General features: G+C 40.9%; 1 protein-coding gene across 4 annotated transcripts in view; it reads right to left on the reverse strand.

Moving 5' to 3' along the window:
* Window positions 1-2,222: 2,222 nt before the first annotated feature.
* The window catches only part of LOC117830946 (electrogenic sodium bicarbonate cotransporter 1-like), a 45,093-nt gene continuing 33,702 nt past the window's right edge, over window positions 2,223-13,613 (reverse strand). The window contains exons 14-26 of one of the 4 annotated variants that reach the window (XM_034709316.1): window positions 13,086-13,348; window positions 12,567-12,619; window positions 12,274-12,459; window positions 11,264-11,377; window positions 10,485-10,646; window positions 9,407-9,585; window positions 7,939-8,011; window positions 7,057-7,125; window positions 5,381-5,554; window positions 5,129-5,293; window positions 4,910-5,003; window positions 4,543-4,620; window positions 2,223-4,413 (exon numbers count right to left, since the gene is read on the reverse strand). In XM_034709316.1, the coding sequence (XP_034565207.1) occupies window positions 4,577-4,620; window positions 4,910-5,003; window positions 5,129-5,293; window positions 5,381-5,554; window positions 7,057-7,125; window positions 7,939-8,011; window positions 9,407-9,585; window positions 10,485-10,646; window positions 11,264-11,377; window positions 12,274-12,459; window positions 12,567-12,619; window positions 13,086-13,348 (1,576 nt within the window). In that variant the 3' untranslated portion in view covers window positions 2,223-4,413; window positions 4,543-4,576. Of the gene's footprint in view, window positions 4,414-4,542; window positions 4,624-4,909; window positions 5,004-5,128; window positions 5,294-5,380; window positions 5,555-7,056; window positions 7,126-7,938; window positions 8,012-9,406; window positions 9,586-10,484; window positions 10,647-11,263; window positions 11,378-12,273; window positions 12,460-12,566; window positions 12,620-13,085; window positions 13,349-13,613 lie in introns of all 4 variants that reach the window. The other 3 variants (XM_034709317.1, XM_034709315.1, XM_034709314.1) reach the window with 3 other exon arrangements.

The following is a 13,613-nucleotide window of genomic DNA, read 5'->3' on the forward strand; positions in this document are numbered from 1 at the left end:
ACGTTTAAATGCAAAGAAAACAGCTAGCATTCTGTTGCAACACAGAGCAGATAGTTGGACACAAGTTCCTCCTCTGACAAGGCAAACAACCAGTCATAGTTGACGATCTGAGGGTGGTACCTGGGGTTGCTTCTTAGTTTTCAAAGTTGGGCAATACCACCTTTGCCCGACTTTCTAGCTACACTCCTGCCTTTTAGAGGAATAGCAAGTCAGTAAGGTAATCCTTCCCTTAGTTCTGACTGTCCCACTGTCACTCAAATTCAGAAAAACTCCACTAATAAGCAATAAAATGAGTCTGCATTCGTTTCAGGAAAAAAGGATCTCTCCTCGACCCTGGAGGTTTGTTATCACCAATTTCCCCCCCTTTGGCTGATGCCGAAAAGCAGTGACTCACAGCAATGAGCCAATTAGTGTCATCACAGCCGACTTAGGTCCTGTGATCATGGAAACTATTCAGCCTTCCCTTCATCTCAGCTGTGACGGACACTTGTGATGATGAGGCCCAAGGCTTATATCTGAGCTTGAATTCAACCCAAATCATCCTCTTAAAAACACACGTGCTCCTCTCATGTCTGCCTTTAAACACCACTTCTTTTCTGGAGTGACCTCTGTTGTCAGTCATAGAAAATACTGGCAATGGCTGCAGTCCGTAAACACTTTTATAACCAATAAATCAACATGTATAATTAAATCTAACAATTGATCTTTGTTTATATAGCGCCAAATCACAACAAATGTTATCCAAGGACGTTTTACAATCATAGCAGTTCCAGACTGTACTCTATGTTACATTATCAACAAAGACCCAACATCAAGACAGGATAAGGTCCAGTCCCATCTTACAGACTGGACTAAGTCTGATCTCATCTTAATCCACCATGAGCAGAGCACTTTGCAGCATTTAGCAAATTACAGTGGCAAGGACAAACTTCCTTTAACAGGCAGAAACCTCCAGTAGGACTAGACGTATAGACATATATCTGGTGAGACTGAGTTGGGGTTGGAAAGAGGGATAGAGGAGATGAAGAGAGAGAGAGAGAGGCAGGACTCAGTCTGATCTCATCTTAATCCACTATAAGTAGAGCACTTTGCAGAATTGCAAGTTACAGTGGGAAAGACAAACTTCCTTTAACAGGCAGAAACCTCCAGCAGGACCAGACTCATGTTAGACACACATCTGCTGAGACTGACTTGGGGTTGGAAAGAGGGATAGAGGAAGATGAAGAGAGAGAGATGATAGTGGTGAGACTGATAGTAGTAGTTGTAGCAGCTGGAGTTTGGCACATCCACAGCAGCAGGAAGTCTACGGCAATGACTAAGAGGAACCTACGAGACAAGGGAGCTCAGGGACATCAACATTAACATTAAGATCCAGTTCCATCTCACAGACAGGACTCAAGTCAGATCTCACCTTAATCCACCATGAGCAGAGCATTTTGCAGCATTTAGCAAGTTACAGTGGCAAGGACAAACTTCCTTTAACAGGCAGAAACCTCCAGCAGGACCAGACTCATGTTAGACACACATCTGCTGAGACCGTGTTAGGGTTAGAAAGAGGGATAGAGGAGAGATGAAGACAGAGAGAGGCAGGACTCCGTCTGATCTGATCTTAATCCACCATGAGCAGAGCACTTTGCAGAATTGCAAGTTACAGTGGCAAGGACAAACTTCCTTTAACAGGCAGAAACCTCCAGCAGGACCAGACTTATAGAAATATATCTGGTGAGACTGAGTTGGGGTTGGAAAGAGGGATAGAGGAGAGATGAAGACAGAGAGAGGCAGGACTCAGTCTGATCTCATCTTAATCCACCATGAGCAGAGCACTTGGCTGCATTTAGCAAGTTACAGTAGCAAGGACAAACTTCCTTTAACAGGCAGAAACCTCCAGCAGGACCAGACTCATGTTAGACAGACATCTGGTGTTACTGTGTTGGGGTTGGAAGGAGGGATAGAGGAGAGATGAAGAGAGAGAGATGATAGTGGTGAGACTGATAGTAGTAGTTGTAGCAGCTGGAGTCTGGAACGCCTACAGCAGCAGGACATCCATGGAGGAACCTACGGGACAAGGGAGCTCAGGGACTCCAAAAAGGACTATGGTTAATTCATTAAATTAAATGTGTGTTTAATTGTACAAATCTAGGTGTGTAGTGCTTATTTGATCTTCTTTACATTTGGGTGTTTTATGCTCTCCATCTTGAAAAAAAAGAAACCCAGACATTGTGTATTTAAGAATCATTTGGACTTTTTTATTGCTTTCATTCAAAACACAAGTCCATAAAAAACACACTCACAGACATCTGTCTCCTTCAGTGTAACCTATGATTATTAAGCTATTAAAGATATTTGTATAAAATTGATTTCAGAGATAGAAACATCAAAAATATTACATTTATCGTGGAATCAGGACGCCAGAAAGTCAAGATATACAGATCACAGAAAGTGGAAGACGATGTGGATTTTGATTTTTTTGGTTCTCAACAGTCTTGTGCTTCACATTTTGATATATGAGCGAGTTTAAGATGAGATTTGGGAAGCAATAACGGAAGCCCTTATTAGCTCTACAGATCTGAGACGGCAGTGATTGCTCTCGTCAAAAGAATATTATATACACATGTACATTTACAGTGATTGAGATGTGTTACATTCAGATATGCATGAATATCCTAAAAATGGACTGAATCAGTTTCATAATTCAATCAGCAACAGACGCATGATCAAGTCATTTAAGTAATACGAGAAAATTTAAGACTAATCAAACTGCATCTAAGCGGGTTTAAGATGATGATGCACAGATTATAATGATGAAGAAAACTGTCATTTAAAGAGAAGCTGCTGCAAAAACACTTTCAACCCTGTACAGAATAAAGCAGCTCTTCACAACATTGCATAGCCTCACAGTGATTGTTTGCTGATTTGCATTTAAAAAAAAAAAAACACACACGTAAATACTTTCTTTTAAAAAAGAAAAAAAAGCTCAAAGTTTGAGAATTTATCACATTAAAGCTTTAAAACATGATCACATTTTAAAGGAAAATTTAACTCAGACTTCGAGGGTCTACGGTCAAGCGTGTGAGGATATCAAACACCCAACTTCATTACATAATACAAAACAAAAAAAATGCTGCTTTATTTTAAAGTAATGCTATTATAAGTTTTAAATTCCTTCTTGCAACGAGAGCGAATAATTTACAATTTTTGGAACATGATTTTTGGTGGATTTACCCTTTAAAAACACTGCAAAAATTACACATAATTAGTTCATACTGATCAACAAAAATAGAATAAAATATCTTTAAGTGTCACAGAGAGAGAAACTCAAAGTGAAGATTCAGAGATCTTACACAGTGCCAGTTGAGATTAAATAAATCAGTGTTTGATCACAAATAATTGCACAAAAGAAGTTTTGAACGTATAATGCCTGGCACCTACTGAGAAATATAAGAGGTAGAGCTACATACAGGTATGATACATCTAACGCTCCCCAACACAGGGGACGAGACAGCCGGGTGGATACACACCACAGGAAATAATATCATACTTCAGATTCAGTTGTTCCGCTTTTAAGTTTAAATACAATAAATATGGAAAAAGAAAATAAAAACAGTTCCAGTCTCTTTGATGCTAACTTTATCAAGTGTGTTATGAATATGCAGCCTTTGATTAATTATTGATATGCCCATTGATTTAAAATTAATATCCGCCCTGTGAGAGTTCACAGATGACCTTTCGTTCACTACAAGAAAAGCAAATGCACTCTTTTAATCTTTTTGATACCAGGAGCTGTGACTTCAACTCCTACTCCTACAAACATGAGAAATTACTTTATGAGAAACTGTATCAAACAAAACCGTAAAGCTAAAACAGAGGCTGGTTATTTTTGGAGTTAATTATAAAAAAAAAAGAGAGAGAGACTTTGATATTTACAGAGTGAAATTAAAACATCCATATACTAAAATCCTGTTTTTTCATGGGCATCTTCCATTATTCAACGTCTTTGGCCGGACGCTTGTTGTAAATAATCAGCGTACACACTCATAATATATTAATTTTGCATAAAAACTGCATAAAGATGACCTTAAGTAACCCTTTTGTTGTCTGGGAACAAATAAAGAATACTCAAACGTATCCTGTGTCAGCCCTCGTTAAGATTCAGTACCACAAAAGTGTCAGAGAGGAAAATACTTCCAGCCATCTTGATTTCAATCCTCACAAGAGGAGTGTAAAAAAAATACTATCATACAAAAGGAGGACGGTTATTGTTTGTATCTATTCTGTGCTGGTTCTGTTGCATCTTTGGATTAATTCATTCACAGATCAGTTTCAGAGTTCTTCTTCCAGACGAAACCGTTCTCCCCGGTGTCCCTGTCTATTCGGATCTGAGGCAAACCTTTTGCGTAGGCCCCCTTTTCAAGACTGGAAGAGAAAAGAAGGGAAGAAAGGGATGTAGGTTCAGTGTGTGAGGGACTGGAAATTCATGCAGCATGAATCACTTTTTTTTGAGAGAGAAAAAAATATGTGAAATGAATGCCAGCTGGTACTCACTCACTCGGCCACAGTGGGAGACTCAAAGTAGTGCTCAGCACGGCGAATGCGGGTTAAGGAAAGTCTTGGATGCATCATCTCCTTAGGGGAAGGGGGGGGGGGAGAAAAGTAGAGAAGAGAAGCTTTAAATCACATTTCATAAACACTGAAGGAAGTGAAATGGGAAAGAAAAGAAGCTGCTTTTAAGGCTGATCTAAAAGGCTGGGTAGAGCAGAGCTGAACCACCAGAAATCAATATGGGAAATCGGAAGCATCAGTTTTGTTAGTGCATGAGAGAGAAAACTAGTATGACAAGAGAGAGCTTGAAGCGCCTTCAGAGCTCAGTTTGCACAGAGCTCAGGCAAAACAAGTTCTCGCCAGTACTCACTATCCAAAGATTTATCCCCCAACATGGGCTGCTGCTCCATCATATCCATAGAGATTTTTATACTGGGGATATTGTCACGGTAGGGGTAGTCGGACTGTAGGAGGAGGGATGGAGAACATTAACACATCTAGAGGAGGCTTCAGACAGTCACATGGCACAATGGATTTTGGTTTACAAAGCCTACACACCTATTTGATATATTCAAGTAAAAGTACTTACAAATTCAATTTCGCTGTCAATGCTCCCCTTCTTCTTCCCTTTCTTTTTCTTCTCATCCTCCTTCTTCTTCTTGTCTTTCTCTGGGATGACGTCGTCCAGGTAGCTCAGGTCATGTTGGGAGAACACGTAGTCCATCGCCTTACGTACAGCAACCAAAGCTAAGATCTGTGAACGCAGGAGTACTTTGATTAGCTCTCATTCCAAGAGAGAGAGAGTTCTGTGTGTGTGTTGTGTTCAGCAGCATTTCCTCACCATGACAGGGAAGATGATGGCAGCCACAGTAGACTTGAGGATCCAGAGGAGGGCCAGGCATAAACCTTGGATGAAGGTGAAGAGGTGGATGCGTCTTTGGGGAACGTGTCGCAGGTAGATCAGGTCCGGCTGGTGCTTGGCTGGCATCAGGAGGAGCTGTAGCCGGTCCATGAACTGATAGAACCACAAAAACAGGTAAGACATATTTAGATTCTTATCTTTAAGTTCATGGCTGTCATTGTGCAGCTGTAACAGCAGCTTTGTGAAGTAGTGGCATGATAGATATTTAATGATAAGGGGGTTGGGTTGATTGTTTTTTTGGTTGTAAGCTTGCCAACAGTATGTAAGATTATGGTGGGTTGTCTTAGCACCTAATTAGCCACCAGTAACTTCATTTAAATCATAACTTTTCCTGCATGTTGTCTTAGCTTCTAGTTGAAGTAGCTTCATTTATGTCTTAGCTGCAAGCACGTCTTCCTTAAGAGTTGTGTCTTAGCTAGCTTGCCAGCACTTTAACATTTTGTCTTTTAGCATCTAGATGTCCCCAAGTAGCTTCATTTACATATTTGCACCTGTGCCTTTGCATGCATGTTATCTTAGCTTCTAGCTACAGGAGCTTCATTGGCATGCCGTAGCTGCTACCAAGTCTTCAGTGGTTTTCTTACAAGTTGTTTCTTAGCTGCTAGCTTGCCACTAGTAAGTAAGATTATCATTTTTTTTTCATGTCTTAGCATCTAGGTAGCAACCATAGACTGTATATAAAATTAGACGTCATCTCGCTCGGCTCGAAGTGAGGCTGCCACAAAAACTGCTCCCCCTAGTGGCTGGCTGCAGTATAGGTCAAAAACTCTGTCTGCAGTCAAACTTTAAAAAATAAATACACATGGTACGAATGTTTCTCACATCCGTATGCTGTGGTGATGTGTAGTTATTATTTGACTGTTTTGTGTTCAAGGCCTCTTTTTTCTGTCAAGTTTCTTTTTCGTTGGTTATTAGAGGTTAAAAAACGGGGTTTTACATCCGGGTTTGCTTTGATTGACAGCTGCCGTAGAGAGAAACTCTGTAGGACCTCAGGACGGTATGCTGTAGGGCGGAGCTTGTTACTGTGGAAACACACAAAGTCCCTACTCTGGCTGTTGAAAATTTACAAGATGTCTGCGTTCTGGAACGGGATATTTTGGAATCAAAACGGTACAATGGGAAAAGGCAGAGTGACGCTGTCCATTATATATACAGTCTATGGTTTCACCTGGTTTCTTAGCTGCTATAAGGCCACCTGTAGCTTTGCTTCCATGTTGTGTCTCGGCAGTAAAATAGTCACCAGCAAATCTTTTTTTGTTTGATTTAAAAGGTATTCAGGTAGGTTTATGTTCAAAGGAGTGCTGCTGTCACTGAGGCTTAGCTAATAATAGCAGCTAATGTCACTTACAACCTTGTTTTCCTGTTTTTTATGTGTACAAATTCAAATATTTATTTTGTTGAAGTTTTCTTTTGACATGGTATGAATTAATTTAAGTAAAAAGCATTGTTAGTTTTATTGAATAGTAATTCGTCACATAATATTTGACCAAAGTCAAGGTCAATATGTTCACAAAGTCAATAAGTGTTATAAGTAAGTCATTAGAGATGTTAAGTGACTTGCCCAACACTGATAAGTAAGCACTCCATTCACTCACCTGGACACCGTTGAGAGAAGCCACACCCATGTAGAGGAACACACCGTAGAGCACAGGCATGGGAATGAACTGAAGGACACAGAGCACAATGGGAACAGTTGATATATATGTGAATGAGGTAATGTTTGCTAAGGTTAAATAACATTCAAACATGACACATTTAAACTATTCTAGGTAGGGATAACACTCTTTATGCATGTAATGAGAAAGTTTATTTTTAGCTTGGTCGCGTGGTTTAAAAATACTCCACAAGCAGCTTTTCTAAGAATGTTCTTTTAGTCGGGACATTAGTGTTGACAAGTCTGTTGGCTGTGATTAGTAAAAGTTTGGTAACGACTTGTTTAGATTAAGCTGAGGGTTTTTGATGCAGTAGGGGGAAAAGTTCATGCAAGAAAACAAGTGGAGAAGAAGTCCTACCTACATAAAAAAGCAATATTCAAGACAGAAAAAACAGCATTTCAAAAAGGGATTATTATAAATACAGCATCTTTCCAAAAGTCTGACTTAGAATTGATTTTCCTCTTCAGACTTTCTTAGTATCTGATAATCTGTGCTGAGTGCAGAGTATTCAAAGCGTCCACAAGAGGGAGCACAAGCCCCAACAATCTCCTCCTCAGTGACTTCACATTTTTTCTGTTTGGCAGCTTAATGTGGGAATGGAAACTCGAGAAGGCACTCAGCTGCAATCGGAGCTTAAAGCCCTGATGAGCATGCTTGTTTCACATCACATTACTTCAACTATGGGACTTTCTAATCGGATGAGTACAAAGATTTGAAATTATTTCAAATCTCAGAGGGGTGACAAGAGTTTGTCCTGAAAGATGTGGACAGTAATCCAGATTTCTACATTGAAGAATTTTTAAAAAAAGCTGGAGCGCTCACCTTGAGGATGGGGGCCATGAAGACAGAGAGTCCAGTCAGGAGGAAGACAAAGATACCGGTGACTCTTTGCTCCCTGGATTGGTGAGAAAGAAACACATAATTATGTCAAACCATGTTTGCTAAGGAACAACTTCATAGTAGAATACAAATTTGAAACAAAGATAGGTTTTTAAGAGTTGTGTATCCATAAAAACTGCCTGTTGGAGTGTGAACTTTACCTTCAACAGGATAGTTAAGGTAGGAAACTATTCACATCCTAATTAACTATATGAAGACAACTATTGTAAACTACTATATCACAAATCCATCATGCTATTATTGTATATATTGGTGTTTAAGGGCTCTGTGAAGCTTTCTTCTATATCCTTCCTTTTTTTTTCTGGAGGTATTTTTTTCCAGAGCATACATGTTTACATACATATGTACACACTTACACAAGAACACAAAAACATGAGGTCATGGCTTGGTCTGTACAAGAAAGCATACATTTAGATGAGATGCAACACAAAATGCACACTTGGGTCACACATAGTTACAATGAATTCTTTTCCCTGGCTAAATAAGTCCACCCTTTCTCCCATCCTTTTCCCCTCAGTTCTTTTTGAAGCCGTATAGAATAGGTCATTTGCTCTAAAAGATGTAGTTGTTTTAGGATATTAATAAAGATACCAGCAGTAGGGCACTTCCTCTGAAGCCAAAGCAAAATCTTTAGGAGGTAGGCATCGTATTTACTTAGTCCGTCAGGGATATGTCCGAGGTAAAGCAAGATGAATGTTGTACTAATCATAATTGTTGCTGCTTCCTTCCAGTAAGGCTTAATAAGGGGGCAAGACCAGAAAATATGAGCATGGTCAACCATCATCTCTCCACGTTCCCTCCAGCAGCAGAGTTGAGTGTATCCTTCCTTTTCTGAGATTCCAGTATTGTCTTTTTTGTGTTCTTGTGATTCACTGATTTATGATTTATTGACGTTACATCATTCTTCTATGCAACAAAAACCTAAATGGTCTTGCAATGACTATTTAAAATGCATCATGGGGTATAAAAAGAATCAGGGTCCCTTACTTGCAAGCATTTTGAAATTAGTTGTGATTTCTAAAAGGAGAAACTTCTGGTCTTGTGCACGCTTGTAGACATTTGCCCTTTAAAACACAGCTCATAGTCATAAAAAACTTCCAGGTCTGCCTCCCAGCCACCTGCCAAGAGTGTATTTACACTTGGGAATCCAAAATAAATATAATTAAATCACTATAAAAAGTCACAACAATTCACTTGGAAGCTCAAGAAGGAGAAGATATATTTATTCTGGTCACATACTCGTAGAGGAAACTATGCATGTCTTAACCCTCCCTATTGTTCTTGAAGTTTTTGCTCCCATCTGACCTTGAAAACAGGCCAGACTTGACCCGTTCACAATAGGAGGGTTAAATGGGATAAACACCCGGTCCCAGCAGCTGCTTCGACTCACCTCACACCCAGGAATTTGGGCATCTCTCCGGGGGCTGACGTCTCCGTCTCCATTTTCAGGGAGTCGATGTGGGCGATGGAGATGACCGTAGCGGCCACGTACCACGGCAGGCCCATGAAAGAGCAGATGATCATGAGGACGGCCACCCAGAACAGGTCCAAGTGGTAGCCTGCTCCTTTCTGAGAGGAGAGGAGGAAAGAGAGCAGAAGGCTGAGTTAAGGCGTTTTTCCACCGCAGGAACTTTACCCTGGAACTAGGGACTTTACCCCTGAACTACGTGCGTTACGACCGGAGGAACCAGGGTCTAAATTTAGTAGTACAGGGGTAGATAATCTCCCCCCTGAAAAGCCCCTGCTTGGGGGGTAGTACTTTTCAAAAGGTCCTGGGACTTTCGGTTGAACGTAACGGTGTTTGTGGAGTTTACACAGTTGTTGAAACACAGAGGGAGTTCCTGGGAATGCATACTAGTTTAGTTTTTTATCAAGATTTCAAAATATTATTTAATATATATATTTTTTCTCCATACATTACTGGCCTGATTTGCACAATCTACCCGGGACTTCAGCCCGCGGTCGAAACGCAGACAACAATGGGGGCACAGGAACCTTTAAGTTCCAGGGAAAGTAGTTCTGGGGGCTAAAAGACCCTGGAACTCTTGGTAAAAATGCACCTTTAGGAAGATAGGAATCAAACTAGAAGAGGAGAGACTCTTAGATTGAGACTAAATATGTAAGATGTGTTACATGGCTGTTAATAGATCATCTTATTTTCAAACGGTGCAAAAAATGCAGACTTAAAGCAAGCTGATTCATCGCCAGTATGACGGACACTGAGATTTTAAATGGAGTTAATGAGGTGGCCATGTGCTTCCTCATAATGTGCACATAAAATATAGCAGAAATATTAAATGTGACTGTTTTAGGCTTAAGAGAGATGATTAAATTCAAGTCTCAGTTCACAGATTCTTTAGGGAGGCTACTTTGGACTTTTGGCCCCTAACATTTCCAGTTCAGACTCACAGCCCTTTGTTGCATTTAGTTTTCTTCTTGAATATGCATCTCTCAGTTGTTTCACCAACCTTCAGTTTGTGCTCCTTCCTGTTGACAATCACAGCTGTGATCTGCTGGTCCATGAATATGAGGATGGTGACCAGCAGAGCAGGGAGCATGGCTGCCAGGTACACCCACCACGGGTTCCCTCCAAACGGTTTAACAAACCAGCCTCTGTGTGGACTTGTGGGCTGGAGGAAAGAGAAGAACAACACTGTTAACGTGAATCCCTCTGTGCCCTGATCTCTAAGACATGGATAACATCTCACAAATACAAAAAAATAACTTCACTGGAGGGGGTTACTTCATAAAGTATAACACTAAACCAAGTCTGAAATTACTGGTGCATCATTACAGGACAGAAAATTGTGAATCAAGACTCTGTGGCCAAACAAAGCTGCCTCTGTTCTTACAAATTTAAGATCCTGTGTGTTCTCACATCACCTATAATCAAGATGTTATTTGATGCAGGTACCTTCTTTTCCACCCCATCGTTCTCTTCCTCTATGTCAAGGCTTGGGGGTAGGTTTTTAAATTTGAGCTTAGCTACAAGACTGACTGTGCTTGTGTTTCAGGTAATATGTATCACTCACTGGGCAGAACATAAAGGATGCATTATACTGGGATTTTTAAAGAACTGCAGCTTTCTCCAAGAAACATGGATCAGTGTAATCAGAGGAAACTGCACCTGGCTGGTTGTTGTCATTCGACTTCAAACAGTTCAGTGCAATGATTTCAAACACACAATGGAGTGTGGACAACTTTATAAATGTACTTCACAAGTGTTTCTTCCATGTGAGGTTTGTACCTTGAATTCACTTGGCACAATGAGCTTGGGAGTGTTCACTCCGACTAAGGCGTCCACGCCGACGAAGAGGAGAATGGTCAAGATGATTGCGAAGTCACTGATGAGCTTCCTCACCTGGAGGGGAGAAACGTCAACAGAAGGTTAGACAGTGTTTGGTTTCAGCCTGTTGTCGAATAACTGGCTGTTAAACTACATGTTTGTACAAACACTGACAGGCCATACTAGCCATTCAAGTGTGAGCTAATGCAGCCCAGTGTATGCAATTATATGTATCTAACACCACAAATGTTGACTTGTAACTAGAGTTGCCACCCGTCCCGTTTTTCCCAGAATTGTCCCCGGAAAATAAAAACATCTCCGGGACACAATTTGTCCCGCTTTTTGGGGAAAATGCAAAAACCTCATTTGATTTCCTTCGTTCTGTAGTCTAGAAAGGTCCCCCGTGCTTCTGCTGCTTTTCTAAAATTGCCTCCGTTTTCTTCCCATCTATGGGTATGTCACACGCACACGCCCTAGCGCTCAAACTAATTGACCGACGTATATGAAGGGAAAAACGCATTGGAAATCCAGGCAAAAACAAAAAAGCAGCAAGCTGTGGTAGGAAGATTGCCATTGCAACTTTTGTGACCAAAAAAGGTTCACCAGAAGAAGACAAGATTGCAGCGGCAGAGCTTACCAGAGTCATATGTCCGAATTTTATGTTCATTTGGTCAGTCTGAACTGGTAATAGTGGCCAAGCCATGCACCCAAAACAATTGGTTGAGTGTCTCTTTCTCACAAATCCAAGGTGGCAACCCTAGTTGTGTTTGGTGGAGTCACATTTTCCCTGCTTTTGTTCATGGCTTAGCTAAATAGTTGTCTTTGCTAACAATCCACCGCCTTTGTCTCGTTCATTAGCATTAAATAGCCATAGCCACTTTGACAGTCTTTTGCTTTAATGCAAAACGAGATCTAGCTTCCTCCTTCTGAGAGAAAGTTGTCTTTTATTCAACAGTTTTAACAGAACTCACTTTGGTGGGGAAGAAGCGGCTGGTCTTGAACTTCTTCAGAGCCATGGAGCAAGTGTAAGTCCCAAAGAACAGGATGAAGGACATCAGGGTGATGTCAGGCACGAAGCCACAGGACTCTCCGACCAGCTGACCTCCATATTGATGACACTGCTTCTTGGTCAGGGACGCCCAGGTGGCATTCACAGGCTGGAGGATACAAAGCATAAGATGTCCATTAAACCAACAAGAATAACAAGTCTTATCATCTTGAATCTGTGCAACAAAATGTCATGAAAAACCAGAGCGGCACATACCAGATCAGAACTGTTCGTCCAGGCCGAGACATCAATTAGCTCCGATGAGTTGCCTATTAAAAAGATACATAAATGTCATTTCACCACAATGAAAATCTCCCAGTTTAACACTTTCCCTTGGAACTTGTGTCAGATCTCTACAAACGATCCGGACAGCTTGTTGGAGACACAGAGGACTGATAAGGTTGTGGAATAAGCAAACACTGGTATCTACAGAGCGACACATACTTGTATCATGTTTTATCTCTACTGCAAACATAGCAAAAACAACAAAAAAAAAAAGGCAACTTCAGGGCAACACTTAGTATCAGCACTGATACCAGACAATGAAAACTGAACTCTGGTGTTAAGATTCAAATGGCGCCAAAAACAATCAACAATGAGGAGAAACATTAGAGTTCAAGGTGTCTGTGTGGTGGTATCAGTCTTTGCTTATGTTACAAGAGACTCCCCCACTCCTGTAATCTATCTATACTGCCCCATTTGAGGAGTTCCTTAGCAAAAACTGAAACTACATACCAGGTATGCATTTGCAGTCATATTGGGTGACTAAGTTTGGATCGTAGTCGTCGTTGATCGGGTGGTAGTGGCCCAGCTTTATCATCTTCTTGAAGGCGTCATAGATGAAGATGAAGCTGATGAGCGCGGAGAAGCCTTCTTCTGTGAAACGAGTGAAGTACTGAACCAGGAAGCTGGCGTCTGTAGCGACCAGCAGCAGGCAGAATACTGCCGACCACAGCCCGATCCACAGCCGGAACTCCAGGTAGTCGAACCCGTTGTCTCTGAGGAGAAAGAACAGAAGTGGTGGTGATTAATTGTGTCCCTGCCACCAATATTTTACTTCTAAGCAACAATAAACCCTTTTTAAAAACTCAATAGATCTCTCAATCCTTTCTAACCTGGATTATTAGAAGTTTAAGCTTATTTCTAAAGGTTGAGCTCCTTGAAAATAAAACAACACTAATTCAAAGTCATGCAACACTTGTAACCAGCAGGCTCTACTTAATATGTAAACCATGCACTGTGAGATATACGTATCCCACAGCT

The sequence above is a fragment of the Notolabrus celidotus genome, chromosome 19, assembly GCF_009762535.1.
Source record: "Notolabrus celidotus isolate fNotCel1 chromosome 19, fNotCel1.pri, whole genome shotgun sequence".
Taxonomy (NCBI): domain Eukaryota; kingdom Metazoa; phylum Chordata; class Actinopteri; order Labriformes; family Labridae; genus Notolabrus; species Notolabrus celidotus.